General features: G+C 42.4%; 2 protein-coding genes across 4 annotated transcripts in view; one reads left to right on the plus strand and one right to left on the minus strand.

Annotated features, from left to right (window-relative positions):
- The window catches only part of rab35b (RAB35, member RAS oncogene family b), a 761,740-nt gene that overhangs the window by 90,109 nt on the left and 644,998 nt on the right, over nt 1-26,633 (minus strand). The gene's annotated exons all lie outside the window — the stretch shown is intronic.
- On the plus strand, nt 274-23,668 carry chdh (choline dehydrogenase). Of its 3 annotated transcripts, XM_079826487.1 has the most exons (9): nt 293-341; nt 1,439-1,465; nt 6,151-6,916; nt 10,777-10,928; nt 18,446-18,575; nt 18,703-18,837; nt 21,917-22,059; nt 22,204-22,306; nt 22,447-23,668. In XM_079826487.1, exons 3-9 carry the CDS (start codon nt 6,184-6,186, stop codon nt 22,863-22,865), a joined length of 1,815 nt encoding a protein of 604 aa, XP_079682613.1. In that variant the 5' UTR covers nt 293-341; nt 1,439-1,465; nt 6,151-6,183; the 3' UTR covers nt 22,866-23,668. The 3 variants fall into 3 exon arrangements, with proteins under 3 accessions (XP_079682612.1, XP_079682614.1, XP_079682613.1); XM_079826486.1 differs by lacking the exon at nt 1,439-1,465 and having other exon boundaries at nt 274-341; XM_079826488.1 differs by lacking the exon at nt 1,439-1,465 and having other exon boundaries at nt 291-341; nt 6,158-6,916.

A 26,633-nucleotide genomic window follows, 5' to 3' on the forward strand; every position in this document is an offset into this window, starting at 1 on the left:
GCAGTGCAATCGCGTTAAAACACATGAAATAGTTTGAATGCTTCACCATACTCAATACTTCTCATGATTTTCAGCTTAATTCTGATGAATTTTCGTATTATAAGACTGTAAATCTTGGACAACACAGCAGACCACTGTCTGTCTTATGGTCGAAAATACAGATTGTTGGATTGATGGATGAACGCACTGATGACAGCCGAGTGTGGGAGGGGCTACACGCCAAGCTGACAGAACGGGAGGGCCAGACTCCGCCCATGTAATTATAGCAGTGACAGTGAGTGGGCGGGGCTTCACTTCTCTGAAGCTCTCAGCTGTGCGCCCTGTGTGGAGAGCACTACACGGTAAGCTGTTTTTCTGTGTGGTAACTTATAACTGCATGTTTCTATCGGTGTGTACCTCGCCTACAAAACAGTCCAGCAGTGTCGCTGGACTCTCAGCTCAAACTCTGTTGTTTTGAAGGAAAAAGTTGCGCGGTTTCACACTCGCGCGCGGATCTCTCAGTGTTTTGCTCGATACAAATATAGCACTAACTCTGAACCATCGACAAAAAGCAGACATTTTAGAAATACAAAGAGTGAAGGCCTGGACTTGTGTGGTTAATCATTGATGAGACAGATTTCATCAAGTCAAACAATCCTGCAGGAATGTGTGCAGGATCACTGTTGGAATCTTGTCAAATCCAGAAGATTCTCGTTGTAATTTGCTAATAGAGTCTAACACATAACAAAAGATGGATTATTAGTATTATTTGGTTTCCAGTAGGTTCTTTCAAAACAGTAGGCCTACAAGCAGTGTTCTGAACATTACACACAATCTAATGGACATTTGGATATGAATTTGTGAAATGTAATTGTGAGAATTCTAGTTTATCCCGGTTCAATCTTTTTCTCATTAGGATCTTTTAGGATTTTAGGGTCAAACTGTGATAGAAGGTCATGATTCTGTAGGTTTGACTGGCACTCAAAAACTCTCAGATCAGAACACACTTACTCCTCTTGCCTAAATTAACTTATTGTTCTTAATTATAATAATAATTATATTATGCATTACAAGTTCATTTTGTTTTTGCTCAGCCAATGAAAGTAGCGTTAATCAGGACCATAACCACCATAGGCATTGAGGAGGACAAGTCCCACCCAATAATAAAAAATGGCCAAATTGCAAAATATATGATATTTCTTAATGCTGTTTTCCATTACACACCGCTCAGTTAGGCGCCTCATTAGGCATTGTTGCGGTTGAGTGAATTACTCAATGAGTTCCTTATGAAGACAGTCACTCGCTGTGTTCCTGAGTAAATCACTGCATTTGAGTGAATCAGCTGAATAAATGACACAATCACTCGCTCATAAATCATATGTTTTTAACAAAATGACACTTTGTTGTGTTTTGTCGAAATCGGTGTGTACCAACTCTGTCGGCACGTCTGTCTCTGCAGTGTGAACAGGCCTACAGAGAGAGACAGGTAAATGTCAGCCATTAAAGATGCTGTATGTAAGTTTTTCACTTTACTAAAGCATAAAAATACTAGGGCTGGACCAGAATATTCGTTCCGTGGCTTGGTATTTGATTTTCAATTCTGGGATTTGAATATGCCTATTTTTATTTTTTTCGCAAACCCGGCGTCCCCCTCGGAACGGTTCTTTATCGCGCTTGAATATGTTTGCACTATAAAATCTGGCGAAATACAGTACTCATTTTTTATTTTTTGTTTTATATACAGTTATCTTTTATCTTTGAATAGGAACCCAACAGTTGAATAGGAACCGTATGGGATGATTTTAGAATGATTCATAAATGCACACACTATTATCCATGAACTTGATAAATGTTGCAGACATGTTTTACTATCCACAAACAAATTCCTTTTAACTTGTGTATGCAAAATACAGAATTACATGAATGTCAGCGATTTGTACAAATAGAGACATTGGAAACTTCGATTTTGGATTAATGTAAGTCAGAATTTTGCGTGCAACAAGTAAGATGTGCATTTGTGGATCCGGTGATGATGCATTCATTGACTCGTTTGTGAGTCAATCCTATTTGATTCATTTGAATTTTGAGACTTTCATTTCGCCGGTTTGGCCTTGCACGATCCACACACACAGCTGTCTAAGAAAACCTGCTGCCACTAGATGGCAGTATTCTGTCAAAACAGACACCGCGTTATTCTGCCTATAAGACGCTTTATGTGTCCTCGTTATAAAAGGTATTAATAACGCATAGGCTACTTTGTATAGGCAAGCAGATTAAATCAGGTTATGAACACAACATTGTTCATCACAACATTTTTCTCCCATAGAAAACCATTATGCTTAATATGCAATAAAGTGCATGTTCAATAAAGTATAGCCTACTTTTAATATCACCGTTTTGAACAACATCTAGGAAACCTGTTATCAAGCAAAACGTAATCTGTTTTCTGTAATCTGGCTCATCTGTTTTTATGTACATATAGGCTACTACATAGCTACTCTCCTATTCTTTATTAGTGAGGTATGTACAGAATGTGTTCTTTTAATATCCCTCTCTGTAATAAAGCCACGTTAAGCGTGCAGGAAAAGGCTCATATTCTGGGCTCATCTGCCTTTTTTTTGCACATGCTTTATTAATAAGAGTTTGGTCTTGTCTTCTTAATGTGTTTTTCACATTAAGCGTTTTAGAATATTCCAGAGGAAACAATGTGAAACTTTGCGCGTTTTGGGTTCATATTTTTATACTTGTAATTATCGCTGTCTTAATGCATTAATGCATCCTGGACTCATCATGTACACAGTAAGCGTTTTCTCCCATAAAGTCTATTATAAAAGAAAACGCTTAATGTGGCTTCCTGCAGTAAAACCGTGATATTAAAAGTAGGTTATACTTTATTGAACATGCGCTTTATTGCATATTAAGCACAATGGTTTTCTATGGGAGAAAAATGTTGTGATGAACAATGTTGTGTTCATAACCCGATTTAATCTGCTTGCCTATACAAAGTAGCCTATGCATTATTAATATATTTTATACAGAGGACACATAAAGCGTCTTATAGGCAGAATAACGCTCACGGTGCAGGTGTCTGTTTTGACAGAATACTGCCATCTAGTGGCAGCAGGTTTTCTTAGACAGCTGTGTGTGTGGATCGTGCAAGGCCAAACCGGCGAATTGAAAGTCTCAAAATCCAAATGAATCAAATAGGATTGACTCACAAACGAGTCAATGAATGCATGCGCGTCACCAGATCCACAAATGCACATCTTACTTGTTGCACGCATAAATTCTGACTTACATTAATCCAAAATCGAAGTTTTGTATTCACAACTATGTCTCTATTTGTACAAATCGCTGCACATTCATGTAATTCTGTATTTTGCACACACAAGTTAAAAGGCATTTGTTTGTGTATAGTAAAACATGTCTGCAACATTTATCAAGTTCATGGATAATAGTGTGTGCATTTATTAATCATTTTGAGTCTAAAATCATCCCATAGAACCCAACCTCGTTATACTTAATAAATTTATTTGCTTCTTCTTAGTGTTCCCTGCAACTGAGTATTCTCTGCCTAGAGCGCACAAGTTTATATGGAAGAAGCGCAGGCCTGAGCTTGCATTTTGGGTTAAGTTGTGGAAAATAGAATAATAGAATCAAAATGTATTAGCCTTGGAAAATTTTCCCTCACCGTCACATTACAGTGCTCGTGCACTGTGCGGCCGTGAATGAATGACAGTGCGGTCGTGCGCATTTTACTTTCGGTTTAGAATTAGCGCCAAATTCGGCTGCGGGTTGCTTGAATGGTGGGTTCATTAGCCTATTATTCTTACTGAGGAACACAACAACAAAACAGTCCAATGACAAACTCCCTTAAATAGGCGCTTTTACATTTCGCGTTGTTGAAATCAAATCTTCCGCCGTCATCTTGTCATTCAGCTCCTCATTCTCTTGATGAACGAAATCTGACTCCTGCTGCTAGTCTGTGCTGTCACTCTCGTTCGGCTCACGCTACATGTTCACTTTTTAATTTTAGTTAATCTGTTCTCTAACTGAACTAAATTATTTTTACTATTATAATATATCAAAATGATGGTGGGGCGGTGCCGCAGTGGGCAAGGGATGTAACCGGTGTTATGCTTGAACACCGACTATCGCAGCAAGCCTATTACCCATTATTATGAATCTATAATATATAGGAACTTGTTACTGGGCTGTAACAGACCTGTGTGTTTTGTATCACTAGTGCAGTGTCCGTTCTCTGAGCATATAAGCCCTGCCCGCGTGAGACACGCCGCTTCTCGAGATTCCTGCCTTTATTAGAGAGAAGAATATGTTCAGCCTCCTCCCTCCGAAGCTTCGAATATTCGGTGTTGATTACTACCAAAGCTGCGAAGCTCAAAAAATAGTATTCGAACCAGCCCCAAAAATGTTTTCAGAAATCCACCGACTTGTTTCTCAGAAAAGCAGCCAGTTATTCTACTTTGAAATGTGTTTTTGTTTTGGTCTGTGTGATATAGGGCTGTCAAAATTGCTAAAAAATGACTGTTCCCTCTAAAAAAAACACGAATATTCGAACTATTCGAACATCTGGTTGCGCATTTTGTCAATGACGCGCATTACGTCAATAACAGGACAAATTAATACAAAGAGACATAACTACTTCTATAGGTAGTCTATTTAAGTTTAAACATATTTGACAACGTATTACCTACACAAAAACAAGTAAATCAACTAATGGCCAAGACCGCAGACCTCACTCTCTCGCCCTCACCCTCACGGTCTCTGCGCATAATGGTTTAAATGCATGAATGCTGATTAAGAGTTTTGTGCAAGCAATTTTAAGTTGCGACTCTTGTCCCAAATATAGCAGGCTTCATTCAGTGATTGAAACAAATATTCATTGAAGTTTTACAGCATATTATTGAATGCTCCGAGCGAGCTGTGCTGTGGTAAACATGGAACTTTTCCTTGACATGAAACGGTAAATAATCAAACCAGTGGAAGCAGTGCATTTATCCTTTATTCATGCAATATCTATTCAGTCAGTACCCCGGTTCCATCGCTTGACAGAACTCCCTGAAGCCGCCCCATCCACGACACTGATCGGTCTCATGTCCTTACAAATGAACAAAATTAATTTCTCCGTTATGGCCTCTTGTCGTGTTGCAGACAAAGAGCTTGTGGCGGGCGATGCAAAGTGTGGGTGGTCCAGTTGCTTATATTTACAAAATGAGCCTACAAAAGCATAAACAAGCCCGTTTAATAAAGAAAAGTTAACGAAACTAAGTGAAAACTCACGAAAGTGTTTAGTGAAATCAGGAAACATTTAAAGGGTTAGTTCACCCAAAAATGAAAATTCTGTCATTAATTACTTACCCTCATGTCGTTCGACACCCGTAAGACCTCCGTTCATCTTCAGAACACAAATGAAGATATTTTAGTTGAAATCTGATGGTTCTGAAAGGCCTCCATTGGCACAATGCACGGTACACTCTCAAGACCCTTAAAAGGTACTGAAGACGTCGTTACAAAGTCCATCTCACTACAGTGTATTTTACAATAGTTTTTGTGCGCAAAAAAGCCCTAAATAACGACTTATATAGTGATGACGATTTCAAAACAAGGCATCATGAAGCTTCGAAGCATTATGAATCAGTGAGTCAATTCAGCAGTTTGGATCGCCAAATTTCAGCAGTTTGGCGGTTTGACACGCGATCCGAATCATGATTCGAACTCACTGATTCATAACGATTCGAAGCTTCATGATGCCGTGTTTTGAAATCGTCATCACTATATAAGTCGTTATTTAGGGGGTTTTTGCGCACAAAAACTATTCTCGTCACTCCATAAAGTTATTGTAGAACCACTGTAGTGAGATGGACTTTGTAACGCCTGTAATGGACTTTGTAATTGCAGCCATGGAAGCCAGTAGGCGGGCATATGCAAATGCATTTGCCCGTTTGACTTCAAAACGAGCTGTTTTTGGAGCTTGAATAAATAAATGCTTGCCTTGTCTCTGGCTTTATATGTCAAAAGATCAAAGCAAATTAGATTTCTCATGACCCTTTTAACACATATACTTTGTGTGGGACCCAGCCTGTTCACTGCATGCAATATAAATCCAGTATGACCATGTGTGTGTAATGCAGTGTTCTCCGCTTCATCAAGGCTGCAGATCTGAGAGCTGTGATCTCCGTCAGTATGCCGTGTCTCTCGTCGTCAGTGAGGCTCACGTCCAGCCTGCGCAGGTTCACCGGCGTGCCGCGCGCCCCACACTCGTGGCCAGCGCTGCAACATCTCATCCATCATCAGCGGCTCAGCAGTACGGCGGTGAATGCGAGCACCGCGTCCTGCAGTTATGTGATCGTCGGAGCTGGATCTGCAGGCTGCGTCCTGGCCAACCGCCTGTCAGAGAATGCGTCCGATTCGGTGCTCCTGCTGGAAGCCGGGCCCAAAGACAAGCAGCTGGGAAGCACCCGTCTGTCCTGGAAGATCCACATGCCCGCCGCCCTGACCTATAACCTCTGCGACGACAAGTACAACTGGTTTTACCACACGTTACCTCAGGCAAACATGGACGACAGGGTGATGTACTGGCCGCGCGGCCGCGTCTGGGGCGGCTCGTCTTCGCTCAATGCCATGGTGTACATCCGGGGACACGCCGAGGACTACAACCGCTGGCAGAGGGAGGGGGCAGAGGGCTGGGACTACGATCACTGTCTGCCGTACTTCCGCAAGGCCCAGACACATGAGCTCGGAGCGGACCGATACAGAGGGGGCGACGGCCCGCTGCATGTGACGCGAGGGAAGACCGATCATCCTCTGCACCACGCCTTCATCGCAGCGGCCCAGCAGGCCGGATACCCCTTCACGGAGGACATGAACGGATTCCAGCAGGAAGGAGTGGGCTGGATGGACATGACCATCCACAGAGGTAAACCTTGGCTTAGTTCACCCAAAACATGCCATCATTTACACACCCTCACCCTGTTCCAAACCCATAAGACTTTTCAAAACATGTTTATTGAAATCTGAGGGATTTCGGTCCCTCCGTCGAAAGTTTGTCTGTTCATAAATAGATCTTAAAATAAATCTAGCTGTTTAATCCAAGTCTTCTGAACAGACACGATTGCTTTATACGATGAACAGATTTAGTTTGGGCTTTTATTCACAGATAAACACTGATCAGAGCACCTACATATAGTAGAGCATTTGAATATGGTGAATGGAAGCTCGGTTTTCTGACTCATTTCAGCATCTGCCAGGAGAAGGACGAATACCTGCCCACTTATAGGGGTCTGCGATATGAGATTTCATTTCTTGATAACCACCACATATATAACAATAGTTATTGTTGTTATTTTGTTTTTGTTAAACATGTGCAACAGAACAAAGATACAAATGAAATAAACATTTTCAGGTACTGTAGGTTTATTTAAAGGAACACGCCGACTTTTTGGGAGCTTATTCACCGTATCCCACAGAGTTTGATAAGTCCATACATACCATTCTCATCTCCGTGCGTGCTATAACTCTGTCTGACGCACCCACCGCTAGCCCAGCTTAGCACAAAGACTGGAGGTAAATGGCTCCAGCTAGCCTACTGCTCAATAAGTGACAAAATAACGCCAACATTTTCCTATTTACATGTTGTGATGTGTATAGTTACATCATGTACTAAGACCGATGGAAAATGAAAAGTTGTGATTTTCTAGGCCGATATGGCTAGGAACTAAACTCTCATTCCTGTGTAATAATCATGGAACTTTGCTGCCGTACCATGAGTGCAGCGGCGCAATGATATTACACAGTGCCTGAAAATAGGCTAACTTCCTTCAACATAACCAACGTGACAACCTGCTTGCACAGAGAGCGTGCTGGGGACTATTTTCAGGCGCTGTAATATAGGTGTAATATCATTGCGCCGCTGCACCCATGGTACAACAGCAAAGTTCCATGATTACTACGCAGAAATGGGAGTATAGTGGCCGACAGTGAGTTAACCCAACGCTTTAGCCTCTCAAATCAACACTTGTCAAAGTAGTTAGGCTATATTTCGTTTAGTTTCTTTATTAAGTTAATTTAGAAAAATGTTTGAAGCATTTTTTTGTTTGTTACATTTGCTTTTTAAAGTGACGACCAAGCGGCCAGCGGCCAACAGTGAGTTAACCCAACGCTTTAGCTTCTGAAATCAACACTTGACTTGTCTTGCTTATAAAATCCATATAAAACACTTAAGGCATCGTTTTAACGTTTAGCCTACTATCACCACCATCACAGTAAAAAGGCATTTTTGAGGCAGGCAGATCGCAACGGCGCACGCAAACGAAACAGGCTACACAATCTAAACAAATAAAAATAAAAAAACATGCAGGTTGTCTTACCTTACACCTCTCCGCAATCTGATCTTCAATTCCCACGCTATATGCACATTTAACGCAGTTTATGTCCGTATAATTACACGTTAAACGTTTTCCTACCATAGAAAACCATTATAAAAAAACACTTAACGTGGCTTAATGTACTAAGACAGTGTTATTAAGAGACCAAACTCAGGAAACATAACACAAATACTGTTCGACAGAACTGCTTGCGCTTGGTTTGTTACCGCAGTTATCTGCGTGCTTCCTCAGTGATGAAGTTCCACATTTGCGGCTATCTTTTCTTCAATTCCTCACGATCCATCTTGACGACTGCAGTGCAGGCAGATCGCGCGCGCACGGTTGTGATTCTTCTGTAAGGGCACGCGCCGCGCGGCCACAGATAAACTGATATGGATTGGAAATTATTTTATCAACTTGGAATACAGGTTGATATTTTTTCAATATTTTTAGGAACACATCTACAATATACATGCATATATTGTTTATATATAGGCCTATATTCGTTTGCACGTGACCGTTTAAAACCCGTGTTTAGACCCGTGTTTCTCCCTTGTCCAACCCGACCCGCACACGTATCCGACACAGTAGGATGTTTTTAAACTTTTTCAGCAATATTCCGACGGGTGACCCGCGGGTACCCGCACCCGTGCAGGACTCTGCTTTACATTAATAACAGACGGCAGCAGGTGTATTAGGCTGCTGTCACTTTGAAACTGAATGCACAGATCCAATACACTGACACACATCTGGGTTTCATCTTGGTTTCATCTGGCTCATATTCATAATCTCAGCCAAAACTATAATTTCAACATCTTCAGAATCAATATTATTATCGCTGGCAGCTTCCTCACCAGATCCACCATCAGTGACTGCAATATCTGATTGCGTTTAGCACTTGCTCTGAAGTAAATCGCTGAGCCATTTCCATTTTTGCTGATGATACTTGTGTATTCTTTAGTTTTATGCCTGCTGTAATTATGAGTGAAACATCACGTCATCGGTGTGTATCAGACATCACCACCTTGAAGAGTAAAGGTGAATTGCACTTATAGAGATTCAATTGTTGCGCTGAAAATAAAAATACTTGCACTATTACATTCCTCGGGTCACTTGCGACCCTATACACTTTTTTACAACAATTTTTTTTGTTATATTGTTAATAATGAATAGATTGAGGAACACGAGGGTAGTGAATGACATCCCAGGTCAATTAAAGAGCACCTATCATGGAATTTTGAAATTTACCTTTCATGTAGTGTGTAAAATAGATCTAAGTGAACAAAAACATCCTGCAAAGTTTGAAATATGACAGTGCACCGTATATATAGTTATTTTCTTTCAAAAGTAAGAGTCGACTCCGAGTCATTTTTAAGAATCGTTAGAAGACCGAAGCTTTTTCTCTGACTAGATGACGTCAACTTGTCAAGTTATTTGAATACGATACGCCCACTTATTGCGCTCCAAGACGCCAGTGAAAACTAGAAAACATCATGGCGACGAGACTGTGTTCTGAAGTGCGACTCAAAAGCAAACTTTTTTCATCTGCCCAAGGATGAGCATTTGAAGACTCAGTGGCTTGAAGACAAACCATACATCATCGCGATTGAGTGTTTATTAGTCGTCAAATGTCTCTATTTGCATGTTTCGCAATCTCAGGAAGCTTTTGGACTTCTATTATGGCACATGGTATCTTCTTCGTCTGTCTGTACCATATATGGATTACATGTGCACAGAGCGCCCTCCGGCTGCCAGTATGAATTGAAAACAACACATAAGAGACATCTGTGCATTTTGAGGAAGTATTGAATAAAAAATACTCCTCTGTTTAGAAATTTGACACAGACATATGAGAATCTATCAATATGTCTCCTCATCAGCACACTTTTGAACTAAAAGCCCTGAGGGATGTTGATTTGTCGCGAGTCTTTGTGAGGAGAATAGAGGAGTTTTTTTATGAATGAGATCAGCTGAGGCTCATATTACAATCAAACGGTACCAACGCGGTTTTCATATTCATAACTCCTGACACATATTAACAAATTACTGTCACTATAAGACTTTGATGGGCGTTCCGTTTCCGAAAATATCTGCACAGACTATACCAATCACAACTGACTGGGTCATCGGACCAATCACCGCACGTAAAGGCGGGGTTTTGAAAAGTGAATCACTAAAGGAATCATTTGAGAATCGCTGTCAAAACAGGTAAAAATAAATGCATATTATAAGAAAACTAAAGTCTTTTTTGTCATTGCATGCATGCAAAACTGTTGTTGGGGACTTCTAAAACAATATTTGGAACATTTTAAATGCCATGATAGGTGCTCTTTTAAGACCCGAGGTATGAGTTTAATTCTGTGCTAGAGTCTATTGAACAACATCAGAGTCACCTTCTCTCTTTCTCCCACAGGTAAGCGATGGAGTACAGCTAGTGCGTACCTGCGGCCTGCGCTGTCCAGACCCAACCTGAGGACAGAAGTGCGCTGCATGGTGACCCGTATCCTGTTTGACGGGACGCGCGCACGAGGGGTGGAGTACAAGCAGGATGGACAGGTCAAAAAGGTAAAGAAATTAATGTGTCAAATGAGGTTTTCACACTGCACCGGAATTTAGGACGTACTTAGTTCCAGACTGGCTTCAGTCAGGTCGAGTCATCTTTATTTATATAATGCTTTTTACAGTACAGACCGTTTCAAAGCAGCTTTACAGTGATAACAGATCTAGAAGAAAATAGTGTCATAGTCTAGTTTAAGTAAATTCAGTGATGGTTCGTTTCTGTTGTTAAAAAAAGTTATAATTTTGTTAATTTATCTTTAGAGCCGCTCTGGAAAAATGTCATAGTCCAGCTCAGTTCAGTTCTCATACAATGGTGTCAGTATAGTCAGATCAGTAATATAGCTGAATATTTAGTTTTCCCGACTAAGCAAGCCAAAGGCGACGGTGGCAAGGAACCCAAACTCCATCAGGTGACAGAATGGAGAAAAAACCCTTGGGAGAAACCAGATTCAGTCGCTCAGTTCTCCTCTGGCCAACGAACAAACAGTGTAACAGTGTATACATTACAGGTCAGAAGTCAGATTCGATCGGAGCATTCAGAGTATTTGTCCAGTTCCATCTGGTTGAAGATCGGAGTCATTACGCAGGAGGCGGGTTTGTTGAGGATCAGTGCCACTGGATGTCATGTCGATGGGGCCTTCACAGGGGAGAGTCTAGTTGACACGATCTCTCTGACACTTCAGGGTTGCGTTGGTCGCGTCTAGGCGCAGGTCCACCATCTGATCTGAATACGGCCTGTATACGGCTGACTACAGTAAACCTTAGGATAAACAGAGAGACTAACATTAGCGTAGATGCCATTCTTCTTATGATGTAACAAGTACATCAGGTGTTATGGGAAGTGTTCCAGGTTCCAGCTGACCTAGTTAAAGGGTAACTAAACCCTAAAACAACTTTTTTTTAGTTAATGATCTGCAAGACTGGGGCTTTATAAGAGCTGTTCATTGATTCGACTAAATGTTTTGACATTTGGGTATAAAGTGTTTTAATTCTACAATATATGTTGTAAAAACGTCTTAGGGTTGAACGGTGTCTACTGCAGTTGAATTTTCCTATTGGACGTTTGCCATCGTGGCGTATGTTGGCAACTGATTTGAATAATAGAAATTGATAATGTTCTATGTGTATGCCATAGTAAAGAGATGTGTTTTTAGTCTAGATTTAAATTGACAGTGTGTTTGTCTGCTTCCCGAACAATGCTAGGAAGACTGCTCCAGAGTTTAGGTGCTAAATAGGAAAAGGATCTTGATATTCTAGGTATTATCAAGTGGCCCGAGTTTTGAGACCGCAATAGACGTGATGGAGTATAATGCGTTAAGAGCTTGCTCAAGTACTGGGGAGCTAAACAATTTAGTGCTTTGTAAGTAATTAGCAAGATTTTATGCAATGTTTAATAGGGAGCCAATGCAGTGTTGATAGAACCGGGCTAATATGGTCATACTTCCTGGTTCTAGTAAGAACTCGAGCTGCTGCGATTTGGACCAGCTGGAGTTTGTTTATTAAGCGAGCAGGGCAACCACCCAGTACAGCATGAAGATTTCACAGAGCAGCCATCAAGAGAGTATTCTAGGTTACTACGTACAAGGTATTTTGTCCACTAATTAGAATTTGATTAAATTCTTTCCATTTTGATTAAAATAATTAAAATATAATTAGTTGTTTTCCGAATTAAGTAGTAGGAAATGACTAGTCATCCATTTTTTTTATATATCAGCTATGCATTCCGTTATTTAGGTTTAGGTTTATTTAAAGGGTTAGTTCACCCAAAAATGAAAATTCTGTCATTAATTACTTACCCTCATGTCGTTGGACACCCGTCAGACCTCCGTTCATCTTCGGAACAGAAATGAAGATATTTTAGTTGAAATCTGATGGCTCTGAAAGGCCTCCATTGGCTCAATGGCACTTTACACTCTCAAGACCCTTAAAAGGTACTAAAGACGTTGTTACAAAGTCCATCTCACTACAGTGGTTCTAAAATAACTTTATGAATCGGCGACAATAGTTTTTGTGCGCAAAAAAACCCTAAATAACGACTTATATAGTGATGATGATTTCAAAACACGGCCTCATGAAGCTTCGAAGCGTTATGAATCAATGAGCCGAATGATAATTCGGATCGCGTGTCAAACCGCCAAACTGCTGAAATTTGGCGATTCAAACTGCTGATTCGACTCGCTGATTCATAACGCTTTGAAGCTTCATGATGCCGTGTTTTGAAATCGTCATCACTATGCAAGTCGTTATTTATGGTTTTTTTGCGCACAAAAACTATTCTCGCCGATTCATAAAGTTATTTTAGAACCACTGTAGTGAGATGGACTTTGTAACGACGTCTTTAGTACCTTTTAAGGGTCTTGAGAGTGTAAAGTGCCATTGAGCCAATGGAGGCCTTTCAGAGCCATCAGATTTCAACTAAAATATCTTCATTTCTGTTCCGAAGATGAACGGAGGTCTGACGGGTGTCCAACGACATGAGGGTAAGCAATTAATGACAGAATTTTCACTTTTGGGTGAACTAACCCTTTAAGGTTTGACAAGGCAGGGTATTGCAGCAGCAGTGTCAAACATAAACATACTCAGAAACAACCATTATATACCTGGTTTAAAACAAGCTAAAAAGCAAGTAAAATCAAATAATTCTGACATAAAATTATCATTAACTTCTGTGAGGTAGTACAACACAAATACACAGAAAAAAAAGACCAGCAGAAATAGACTTCATACAATCAAACACCTAAAAGTTATTTGTAAAGCAGTTTAAGAGCATGTGGGATAAAAGAAAGTTCATATCTTTTTGTTTTACTCCTGGGCATGACGAAGTTCCTGCGCTGCGGCAATAGATGAGTAGGTGTTGGAGCCACAGACAGGAAGCAATGCAGTGGTGATGAACTGTCCTTAATTGATTTAGTAAAAGTACGTAATGTGGCTTCATCACGTCTCTCACTCAGTGATGGGAGTGTTGAAGTCGGGATACCTATTATCCGGCTGCAACGATTTTGAACCCTCTCTAATTCATCAGTGAGACCTTTAGGTAGTCCACCCCATACTGGGCTAGCGTACTCCAGACTGGCCGTACTGGCCGTATAAAAGTCAAATATATTTGTGTAGAACATCACAAGGGAGACCCGCTTTTTTTAGCAACGCAAAGATAATAGATTTAGGACGTACTTTCATAATCATGTACTTAATGTGGGCGCCCCATGACAGATCAGAAGAGATATGAACTCCAAGCAGTTTAAAGGTGGAAACTCTACTAATTTCATGTCCTGAAATAACAGGAGACGAAGGGCAGGGAATGTTTTCTTCACTCCTAGCTAGGGATGTCCCGATACCACTTTTTCACTTCCGATACCGATGCCGCAGCTTTGGCTATTTGCAGATTCCGATATCAATCAGATATTTTTACTTTGTTCTTGAACTAATAGTAATAATAATAAAATGGAAGCACTCAATTAGCCACCTACAAACATCTCACTCAAAAGGAGAACAAATAATTTTCCATTATATAGTCCACAGCAACAGTTGATTATAAAAGACTGCCACCCTTTATTCAAACACTACAAAAATAAAATACATAAATAAATAAAATAAAAAAGCTACCAACCTAAAGCTACCAACAGGTTTAAAGTTAAAACAATTTAAACTGCAGCATTCAGCATGGTAAACAAATAAATACAAAACTATCCCTCACAGTGCAGCTATGTGGCACGGAACTGGGAATAAACAGACGGCAGGTAGAGAGACAGGATCCAAATGCAGGGGAGAATTTAATAACAATAAAGAAACAAAACAAAAACCAGGAACAAAGTAACACTGATGAAAAAACACAAAAGACACCACGGGTAACAGAGAACAGGAAAACCATACACCTGCAGGACAGCAAACAACGACCGACAGAGAACAACTGAATCACTGGGGTATATATATACACACACACACACACACATGTTGGGTTTTCATGTTTTATGGGGACTTTCCATAGGCGTAATGGTTTTTATGCTGTATAAACTGTATATTCTATCTCCCTACACTGCCCCTACCCCTAAACCTACCCATCACAGGAGACATTCTGCATTTTTACATTTTCAAAAAACATCACTTAGTCTGATTTATAAGATGTTTTCCTCATGGGGACCTAAGACAGACAGAGAACAGATGTGACATAACCCCCCCCCTCAAAGGAGCGGCTTCCAGACGCTCCAGAACCAGTCACAGGGGGAGGGATAGAGGGTCAGGAGCGGACACTGGAAGTAGGTTGGGACCTGGGGCGGATCGGGTGGCCTGGGTGGAACAGGCTGGTCCGGTAACTTGGGTGGCACAGACGGGTCAGATGGCCTGGGTGGAACAGGCTGTTCACGAGTCTGTGCAGACAGCAAGCCACTGGGCTGGGACACAGACTGGTAGTTGGTTTGTCTAGCCCAGGAAGAGATCCCATGAGAAGCTCAGTGATTGTTAGATCGTCGGCATATTTTACAGGAATTACCGAAGGAGGCAGACGTGAATCCAAGCTGTCTATGCAGATGACAAAAAGCAGGGGGGATAGAAGTCCCCCCTGAGGAACACCAGCTGGAATTAAGTAAGAGTTAGACACACAGGTGCCCCACTTCACCTTTTGCTCTCTTTTACTTCGATAGCTTCTTACAGTGAGCCAGAGGGGTCGTCTGACATTTCAAGTCAGCTAAAACATGAAGCAATTTACAGTGATCAATAGTGTCAAAAGCTCGAGTAAAATCAACAAAGAGAGCATGAATATCCAATTTAGGGTTGCTATTGAGTGCTTGTTGTGAATTGGTGTACTTTTGTCGGAGTGCAAAGAAATATAGAGCTGCGTTTCATCAGCATAACAGTGAAAGCGAATGCCATGCTTCCCACAGTCTGTGTGTTGCTAAGTAGGGCTTGGTAAAAAAAAATATTGATTTCACTATTTTAATCGATTCTCATTTTTATGAACCTGTGTTGATTCTTAAATCGCAAGAATCAATCTTTTATTCTATGTTGTTTTTAGTTGATAAATGGACAACTTTGTAGCCTTACCTCCCATCCAATAATATAAATAATCCTTCTTAGATGAAACAAAATCTCAGCTTTCAGATTGTCAGTAAATTCAGTCAGTAAAAGTGTGTTTGTGTGTCTTTAATGTGTGTGACAGATCGCTGTAGAGCCGATCATCTCTTCATCTTCACTACTTAAAGCAGCAAATAAACATAAATGAACATCAGAAGATACAGAACAACTGACTGACATCAATCATGTGTGTCATGTGATCCATCAATCAGTGTTTCAACCGTCAATAAAACAGCTGGAGCTCAATAATATCATGTAACACCACATTTACCTCAGAAAAGACATTCAGTGACCATAAACTCCATAAAAAAACTCTAGAGAGAAGCATTTTGATTAATATATGCACTATATTACAGATTCATTAGATTTTACTGAACCTGTTATTGATGTCTTCATTATTTAATGTGTTTGAATAAATCTTAGAACAGTTTATTGTCATTTAAATGTTTATATTTCATCAACAAACTAGAGTAGAAACTATTAAAGTTTATATAAAAACAGCCGTATATACAATTTAGATTTCAGTTTTAGCAGACATTATTTAGTCACTTTAGTTGCATATGTGAGTGATTTATGGGATATGGGTTTGTCCTTGAGTAGTAAAGTCTTGTGTTTGTACTGTAGCGTTGAGCTACATCACTTCTTACCTTTGAAGTCACCATGAAAGTTGCACGCATCTCTTCTTCTCTATTGTGCCGTATATCCGAGTGAAACACTTCTGAAACAAGAATAACAAATGTAGGGCGGGGCTTGATTTTGTCTGTGGGGAATTGATTGGATGGTTGTGATTGGTGGATCTCATGTGAGTGACAGGTTGCCCCGCCCTCGTCATCACTGTTATTCTGATTCAAGATTATTAAAACAATATTGATGCGCACCCATAAATCATTTACAATAAACACTGCAATATTCCATAAAAACAAGAACTGTCCAATTTGATTTCATGGCGAAATCATGGCGAAACCCAGTCCTGCCATAACATAAAAACACTTCCAAGGCTCTATGATGTCTGGTTAGACATTAACCGGGCCATTTTTATTCTTTAAATCATTCAGAAAGCCCTCAAACGAAACGGTGTGATCGTAAAGGCAGCCGAGGGACCCTCAGTAGAAGAGATGTTAGGATGGGATCTGATCTGTTAACTGCAGCGCTGGACGAACTACACAAATCAAGCACTTGAGTAAAAGTACAGAATATTACTCCGGTCAAAGTACTTTCAATATTACTTGAGTACATTTTTAATGAACTTTCACTACAAAACTTATTGTACATTATGTAAGGAATAATTGACTCTGGGCTGTGGAATTATTAGAAAAATAACGCACACCCGAGGTGGTAATGTGCTCAGGGTTAGGTTAGGCAGTTACTCCTCGGGTGTGCATTATTTTTCGATAATTCCTCGGCCCGGAGTCAATTATTCCGCTTATACTACGGTTACCACACCTCAAAACATTGTTTTGATGATGTATTTCAAGACATTTGTCAGGTTTTGTCTTTAAAGCGCTCTTGTGTGCAGGACTCATTTCTTGCGCATCTAAACCCAGGCCTCCGTTGCGTTTTATAATAGTTTTTAATCCTATTGTTTACTATTTTTATTTGCTTGTTCAGTGTTATTGTGTGTTTTGGTGGACCTAAGGACCTTTGAAATAACTGAAATAATTTGGCGGAGTGATATGGAACTGTAATGCGGTCAAGACCTGCCTGGAACTACTTTAGCCGTGCATTTCCCTGGAAATAATGGCACACCTTAGAACGTTTGTCAGCCAATCAGATTCATGCATTCAACAGCCCTGTAGTAAAAACAAATATCATTTTACAGTTTATTTACAATAACTGACAGTCACAACCTAATTATGATTTACAATAATCACTGATAAGATCTGGCATTGGTAACCGGGATATTGTCGTTCAATATCCGTCAGTATCCCGGTTCGTTTTGACCGGATCATTGAATCAGCGAGTCGCTGACTAGAGAACAGTCCGATTCGTCAATGAATCGCTCAGTGCGGACGATTCAACAGCTTCATTGGAAAGAATGAGACGATGCTGTCACGTCTCGGCTTCTTCAGTTCAAAATAACGAGGAGCGACATGTTTGTATAAAATGTAGTGGAGTAAAAGTTTCCCCGAACACTCGGATAAAGTACAGACACTTGAATAATGCTTGTTGACGACTTCATCACTATCAGCACTGATACACTGGCATTTCCTGGATGATTCAGGAGCCAATCTGAATAAGAATCAGCAGACCTTCAGCAGAACGTTGTGTAATCTGTGTGATCGACCTACATAATGTCATCACTTTTTCCCCTCAGCTCTGATAATGTCCCTAAGCAAGGGCTGATAAGCACTGACGTCTCTTCCTGTTCCTGTGGCTTATCTCCACTCATCACTCTCTCACTTTCGCTCATCTGGTCTGATCTTATAATGTGATTTGTTGATGCGTGTTTGCTTCAGGTGTTTGCTGATAAGGAGGTCATTCTCAGTGGTGGAGCCATAAACTCTCCGCAGCTCCTCCTGCTGTCTGGAGTGGGAGACGCAGACGAGCTTCGCAAACACGACATTCCGGTGACACAGCATCTGCCAGGTGACCTCACTTTCTCCTTCATGTCCTCTCAAGAGTCAATGCTGGCTTTGGCGGGAGTTTCTGCCCCACTGACTGTTGTGAGGAGGTGGGTTCTCCAGATAAGTTTACGGTCTTGATGTGTGTCCAGGTGTGGGCCGTAACCTGCAGGACCATCTGGAGCTGTACGTGCAGCATCGCTGTACTCAACCCATCACTCTCTACAGAGCGCAGAAGCCCTTCCACATGCTGAAGATCGGCCTGGAGTGGCTGCTCATGTATACAGGTCAGCTCTGTGTCTCATATCCTTCTTATTACCATAATACAATCTTAGGTCTCAATTTATTTCACACTGTTCTTGTTACATGTGTTACATGTACTTACCATAGTAATAATAGTAAATTATGCATAATTACACATGCTACTAACCCTCAACCAAACCCTAACCCTAAATGTAGTTAATTAATATATTATTAGACTGTAACACGGACACATTCAAATAAAGTGTAACCCAATATCTTATTACTGAGATTAAATTATGTGTTCAGTTGTAGAAGCTTTTATTAATGGGTCAATTTAGATTAGGTGTCTTTAAAGGGATCCACCCTGAAGCAGAGGTGTAAAGTACCTGAAAAAAGTAAATTCCTTACAGTCACCAATTCCAATACAACTTGAGTATAGCAGAAACAAACTGCTGCAGAAAAAGTTAGGTGCCATGCAAATTGTAATGTGTAATTGCATTACTCAACACAAATGTATTTGAGTAAAAAGTACATTTACTTGCTCAAAAATGTAGTCAAGTAGAGAGTAAAAGTTGCTAATGATACTCAGTACAACTTCAAAGTAGCCAAAAAGATACTTAAGTACAGTAACTAATTACATTTACTCAAATACTTTACACCGCTGCCCTCAAGCCATCCTAGGTGTATATGACATTCTTCTAGCAACAAAAAAAACACAACTGGCGCGACAATGATGTCGGATGTAGCGTAAGCGTTTTGAACTGCGAGAGACATTACACTTTCTGCGTAAGTTTTGTACAGAAGGCGGTCCGCCGGTATCTAGATACTTTACTTTAATACGTGTCACATATGCTTCAGAAGGCCTTTATTCACCCCCGGAGCCGTGTGGAGCACTTTTGTAATGGATGGATGTGCTTTTTTGGGCTGCTGTTTACTGCCATTATAAAGCTTGGAAGTGCCAAGACATTTATTCATATAATTGTATTCATCTGAAAGAATACACCTAGGATCACTTGATATTACCGTAAAACTTCAAATAATAGCCCGGGCTTCTATTTACCCAAATCGCCGAACTGCACCGGCTTGTATTTGAAACAGGCGTCTATAAGAGACAGGCCTTTAATTTAGTGTGGATATGTTCAAGCGTGACGGTAGGAGGTTACCACATTATATTACGTTTTATTTATAATTAATTTGAATGTGTTTAACAAATCATTTAATGTAAGAAATGTCTTAGATTATTGGCAGCACAAAAAACGAAACGATGTGACAGCAATGGGCAGAAGTAGAACAATAAGTTGCCGCTAAAATCCATTGAGCGTATGAACTTGTTGCCCGAAACACATCAAGAAAGAATGAAGGCTACCCTGTAAAACAACTGCAATCATGTGATAGAAAATTACTCTATTCATCACTATCATCATCCCCGCGATTCTCAATTACAAGTTCATGGGCGAATTCCTCCTCCACTTCTCCCTCTCCAACCTCCGCTAACTCTGCCTGCCTTGCTCGCACTAACAGATCCCGCCCAGATGCGCACGGCTCTCCCTCTTTGAAACAATTCCATCAGAAGCTACTGTAAGGCCACATACCTAAGGATAACATCCCGAAGTTAATGAAATATATCTCCTTCTTCTCCCTCGCACACACAAACACACACGCACGTCTGCGCGCAAGAATTAAAGGAATTTTTCAGCTGCTCCGTATCCAGCTTTACCCACGCTTGAAATTTGACAACTGTCAGCTTAAATGTCAAATTATACTTTTCTCCATGGTGGTATTGAGAGAATTAAGAAAAACTGAAGACTGAAAGTTCGTTAACCTCTTTGTTATGTTGCCATAGTGATGAGTCGTTCATGAACGGTTCCGTCTGTCACGTGAAATCTAATCAAAACATAGAACAGACGATCTGACGGGTTTGAGAAGATCAAATACAGCCCGATACTAAAAAACAGACCCGGCGTCTATTTGAGACCGGCCTTTATTTACCCAAACCTGTCGTCGCACCAGGCGTTTAAAAGAGACAGGCGTCTATTTGGGACTCGGCTATTATTTGAAGTTTTACGGTATGCAGCGACTGAAAATAGGCTAACTTCCGTCAACATAACCAACGTGACAACCTGCTTGCTGGAGACTATTTTCAGGCACTGCGTAATATAATTTCAAATTCATTTTATGGACATAGCTTACTGGATATTATTTGGCGCCGTGATGAACATCGCAATGTCTGGTTTGTCTGCTGCCGACGTGTTCTTCGCGACGTCTAGATGAAGATACATGCTCCCGTAAACATAGTCAATGATGATACTCCACATTCAGATGTGAAGATATCCCTCTTTGGGTTTAGGTTGCTAGGATGCTCTAAATGTTTGCTAGGGCATGGCTAGGAAGTTGAAGGTGATTTCTGATTGGCTGTTTGCTGCCCCAAGTCAAACAAGCCCACCCTTATGTTTCAATGACATTTCTATCCAAAGATATCCCTTCGATCTCTTTCAATGGAAGTCTATGGAAATTGTTTTTAGGGTGCTCTAAATGGTTGCTAGGGCATGGCTTGATAGCTTCACTATGATCCTGAGAGACTGATTGGTTGCCTGAGTCATATGAGCCCACCCCCTTGTCTCTATGACACGGTGATCCAGAGTTATGTTCAATACAAAAGTCACATAGTAGGAAAAACACATGCCTTTAATTGGCCGTGCCTTCACCATATGTCTATGGGGCGACTTTGGGCACCTTTTACGCCCCAGGGGTAAAACTTACACCCCACTGTGAGGTATGTTCTTACAGAGCCTGCCAGCCTCTTCAAAGAATAGGAAGCTCAGAGCAATGACTCGTCAAAGTTCATCGCAATGTTAAGTCATTGCACAGCTCTCCTTAATAGGCCAAACGATTTGATGCCTCATTTGACGCAAACGGTGCGGGAGGAGTTACACAACGAAGTTGTGTGGAAGAAGAAGAATAAGTTTGACGACTAACAATAGTGCTGCTTTGCCTTTGGCAAGAACCACTAATAACATACTTTTAACTACAACTGCTCGCCTTGGTCCAGCTCTGTGAAGACAATCAGAAAGTTTTCCACATTTGGGAGAACTCTTCCGGTAACAAGCTTGTTTTTTGCTGCAGGTTACGGCGCTACGGCTCATCTGGAGAGCGGCGGTTTCATCCGCAGTCGCCCCGGCGTTCCTCATCCTGACATTCAGTTCCACTTCCTGCCCTCTCAGGTCATCGATCATGGCCGTGTGAAATCCAAGATCGAGGCTTTCCAGGTCTGAGCAGTTTAAGACTACAGAATTCTGTTTGTTACTGAAGCTAAAGATGTGTGTTCACTGAGCGACTGTATCTCTAGTGTAGTGTGCGTCAAACCCTACGTTCACATTTGACTTGTTTGATGAGTGTCTGAATGTGTTCAGGTTCATGTTGGACCCATGAGGAGCACGAGTGTTGGGTGGATCAAGCTGAGGAGTAAAGACCCGAACGACCACCCCATCATCCAGCCCAACTACCTCTCCACTGGTGCGTTTACTCTCATCTGACCCTCTGAGGGTTAGGGTCATTCCCACATTAGGGAATCTCATCATTCTTCATCCCCTAGTAGGGAAAAAGGTTATGACTTATGAGTTACCCAAATCACCGAACTGTTCTCCGTCCCGCAGACGCTGACGTGTGGGAGTTTAGAGAGAGCGTGAAGCTCACACGGGAGATCTTCGCTCAGGAGGCCTTCGATCCGTTCCGCGGCCCAGAGGTGCTGCCGGGCCCCGCCGTCCAATCCGACGCGGAGATCGACGCCTTCATCCGGCAGAAGGCCGACAGCGCCTACCACCCGTCCTGCACCTGTAAGATGGGCGGCGCGGCGGACGGCGCGGCGGTGGTGGGACCGGACCTGCGTGTGCACGGTGTGGAGGGGCTGCGGGTGGTGGACGCCTCAATCATGCCCAGCATGCTCAGCGGGAACCTCAATGCCCCCACCATCATGATCGCGGAGAAGGCGGCGGACGCCATCAAAGGGCTTCCCTCGCTTCACGACCCCGGAGCTCCTGTTTACCGGCCCGCCAGTCTCCAGACGCAGAGATGAGATTATCCTATCGCACGAGCGAAACACTGCGCTTCATCCTGATATTAATGCGTCATACATTAAGACGGATAGTTACTGACAGCAATATTTACTGCTAGTTACTGATAGTTACTGACTTTCCTCCTCAAAATCAAAATATGAACTCTGTTTTTAGGACCAGATTTTATGACATTTTACTCTCAAAGGCTTATTATTGAGATCATCTCATTATTCTCTTATTAGGTGCTCATTACGGTAATACGTTAATTAATAATAGTTTACAATAAGGTTTCATCTGATAACATGGTAACACTGATCTTAATGAGTCCTTGTAGTAAAGTTTTACCGCATAAATTAAAGCCTGTACATGAATTATTTGATAGTATGTGATATATATTTTCATCTCAGTGCCTTAATGATCCTGAAATGGGTTGAATTGCCTTAAATGTGATCTTGATCTTGAAGTGTCTTAATGAAACTCATATATTTCCACATCATCAGCATGATTATGAGCGTATAAAACACTATTAACGACAGGAACCGAGCATCTGTGCAAATAACTGTTTACAAAGTGCAGAAGAGAGGACTGTTACACTTCTGTACACTGTACGAGGGGTTTTAAACACTATTCAATTAGATTAAAATAGAATATAGAATATAACAAAACATGTTTGAAAACGCATGTAAAATCACTACAGTAAATTGTCTTTTAAACGAAAAAGAATAAAATTATGATAATATACATCTCCTGGATATTGATTTAAATGTCTTTTTACATGTTGATTGTGATTCCATGATTAACCCGAAATAATCTGCTCAACACCAATGAGTTTGCTTTGTTTTCATTTCAATAATGCTTTGGCACCAATTACAGCCTCAAGTCTTTTTGAGTTTGATGCTACAAGCTTGGCACACCTATTTTTGGTCAGTTTCTCCCATTCTTCTTTGCAGGACCTCTCAAGCTCCATCAGGTTGTATGGGAAGTGTCGGTGCACAGCCATTTTCAGATCTCTCCAGAAATGTTCAATCGGGTTCAAGTCTGGGCTCTGGCTGGGCCACTCAAAGACCTTCTCAGAGTTGTCCTGTATCTTTGTTTCATCAGACCAGGGAATTTCGTTTCTCATAGGAGTCCTTCAGGTGCCTTTTGGCAAACTCCAGGCGGGCTGTCATGTGCCTTATACTGAGGAGTGGCTTCCATCTGGCAACTCTACCACACAGCCCTGATTGGTGGAGTGCTGTAGAGATGGTTGTTCTTCTGGAAGTTTCTCCTCTCTCCACAGAGAAACGCTGGAGCTCTGTCAGAGTGACCATCGGGTTCTTGGTCACCTCCCTAACTAAGGCCCTTCTCCCCCGATCACTCAGTTTGGCCGGGCGGCCAGCTCTCAGTCCTGGTGGTTCCAAACGTCTTCCATTTACGGATGATGGAGGCCACTGTGCTCATTGGGACCTTCAATGCTGCAGAATTGTTTCTGTACCCTTCCCTAGATCTGTGCCTCGATACAATCCTGTCTCAGAGGTCTACAGACTATTCCTTGGACTTCATGGCTTGGTTTGTGCTCTGACATGCACTATTAACTGTGGGACCTTATATAGACAGGTGTGTGCCTTTCCAAATCAAGTCCAATCAACTGAATTTACCACAGGTGGACTCCAATCAAGTTGCAGAAACATCTCAAGGATGATCAGTGGAAACAGGAGCACCTGAGCTCAATTTTGAGTGCCATGGCAAAGGCTAGGAATACTATTGTACGTGATTTTCCCCCCCCCGTTTTTTAGTTTTAATACTTTTGCAAAGATTTCAAACAAACTTCTTTCACGTTGTCATTATGGGGTATTGTTTGTAGAATCTTGAGGGAAAAAAAAATATTTAATCAATTTTGGAATAAGGCTGTAACATAACAAAATGTGGGAAAAGTGAAGTATATATAGTGTGCATGGCGTGTGTGTGTGTGTGTGAAGACTTCAGATGCTAAACCCTCGAAATCCGTCTGATGTTTTTCTTTAAAATTAGCATTTTTGTCAGGCTCCTATGTATAGGTCTCTACCTCTTAAATACTTCTGTATGGGCTGACTGAGGCTGGGATTAAGTGGGTTTGAAGTGAAAGTATTTGATGAACGTATACTATATGCGGAGAGCATTCACACAGTATCGTTTTCTCATTTTTGACCGAGGTGGCTTTTGCATTGGAAGTCTTCATATGTATATTATATACATATTCATATACAGATATATATATACTGTAACGGGTGAGAAATCACACAACAAGGTTGCTCATGAAAGTGAACCCCGGAGGGTGGATTTATTGTGAGTACTTTGGGGAATAGGTGCAAACGGTGAAACAAAGGTGCGTGCTGTCGTCGTGGCTGGTGGTCCTGTGAAGTCCTCGTGCTCGTGAAGGTGGGTGTCCTGCGTGCTCAATCGGGCTGTCGTCACTCGCTGCCTTCTGTGAGGTAAGAGAAAGCGGATTAGTTCCAGCACGTTCAGCATGAGACGGGCGTCTGCTCAAGTGAGAGCGGCAGCGGCTTTTACAGCCTCTCGCTGATCGGGTGCAGCTGTGACCGATCAGCCCGTGATGAGGTCGTGCAGGTGCCGCGCGTTGGTTGCCAGGGCGACGCTGATATGCCCAGAGAGACTCGTCACCCCCCCCCCCCCCCCCAAGCGTCGTTCTGGCCCTGGGAACGAGAGGAGACAGTAGGGGTGAAACAAGGGGTGGGTAGGGAATGACCCCTGACAGACCTGAAAAAGCTGCCCACATCCGCAAGAGTCCATCGGCGTTGGCGGCCCCGGCCCGATGTCGTACTTCGAAGTGGAAGTCCTGGAGCGCGAGGAACCAGCGGGTCACCCTGGCGTTGGTATCCTTCGCCCGGGCCATCCACTGGAGAGGAGCATGGTCGGTCAGCAGGGTGAACTTACGGCCGAGGAGGTAGTACCCCAGCTCCAGGACTGCCCACTTGATGGCCAGGGCCTCCTTCTCGACGGCGGCGTAGTTCTTCTCTGCCGGGGACAGCTTTCTGTTGATGTAAAGTATGGGATGTTCCTCACCCTCCTGGACTTGGGATAGGACGGCTCCCAGTCCGGTGTCGGAAGCATCCGTGTGCAGCAGGAAGGGGCAGCCGAAGTCAGGGGCGCGGAGTACCGGAGACGCTGTCAGGGCTGTCTTGAGTTGGGCGAAGGCCTCTTCGGCGGCCGACGTCCAACAGGTCTTCTCGGGCTGCCCCTTCCTGGTCAGGTCTGTCAGGGGGGCGGCTATAGAGGAGAAGTTGGGGATGAAACAGCGAGAGTACCCCGCCAACCCCAAAAAGGCGCGTACCTGGGATTTTGTTTGTGGTCTGGGTGCGTTGCGGATGGCTTCCACCTTCTTCTCCTGGGGCCTGATGAGGCCCCGGCCAACCTGGAACCCCTGGTACTTCGCCTCAGAGAGCGCGAGGTGGCATTTGCGGGGGTTGGCGGTCAGTCCAGCCCGCCGGAGCTCCGAGAGCACCCTCCGCAGACGTTCCAGGTGTTCCTCCCATGCCTCGGAGTGCACCACGACGTCATCCAAATACACGGCTGCGTACGCTTGGTGGGGCCGTAGGATGATGTCCATCATTCGTTGGAAGGTCGCATGGGGCCCCGTGCAGGCCGAAGGGGAGGGTCCGGTACTGCCAGTGTCCACTAGGGGTTGAAAAAGCAGTCTTTGATTTAGCAGAGGGAGTGAGTGGTACCTGCCAGTATCCCTTGGTGAGGTCCAGGGTCGTGATGTACCGGGCCCTCCCCAGGCGGTCTAGCAGCTCGTCGACCCGAGGCAT

Source organism: Gobio gobio (assembly GCF_949357685.1).
Source record: "Gobio gobio genome assembly, chromosome: 10".
In the NCBI taxonomy this organism is placed as follows: Eukaryota; Metazoa; Chordata; class Actinopteri; order Cypriniformes; family Gobionidae; genus Gobio; species Gobio gobio.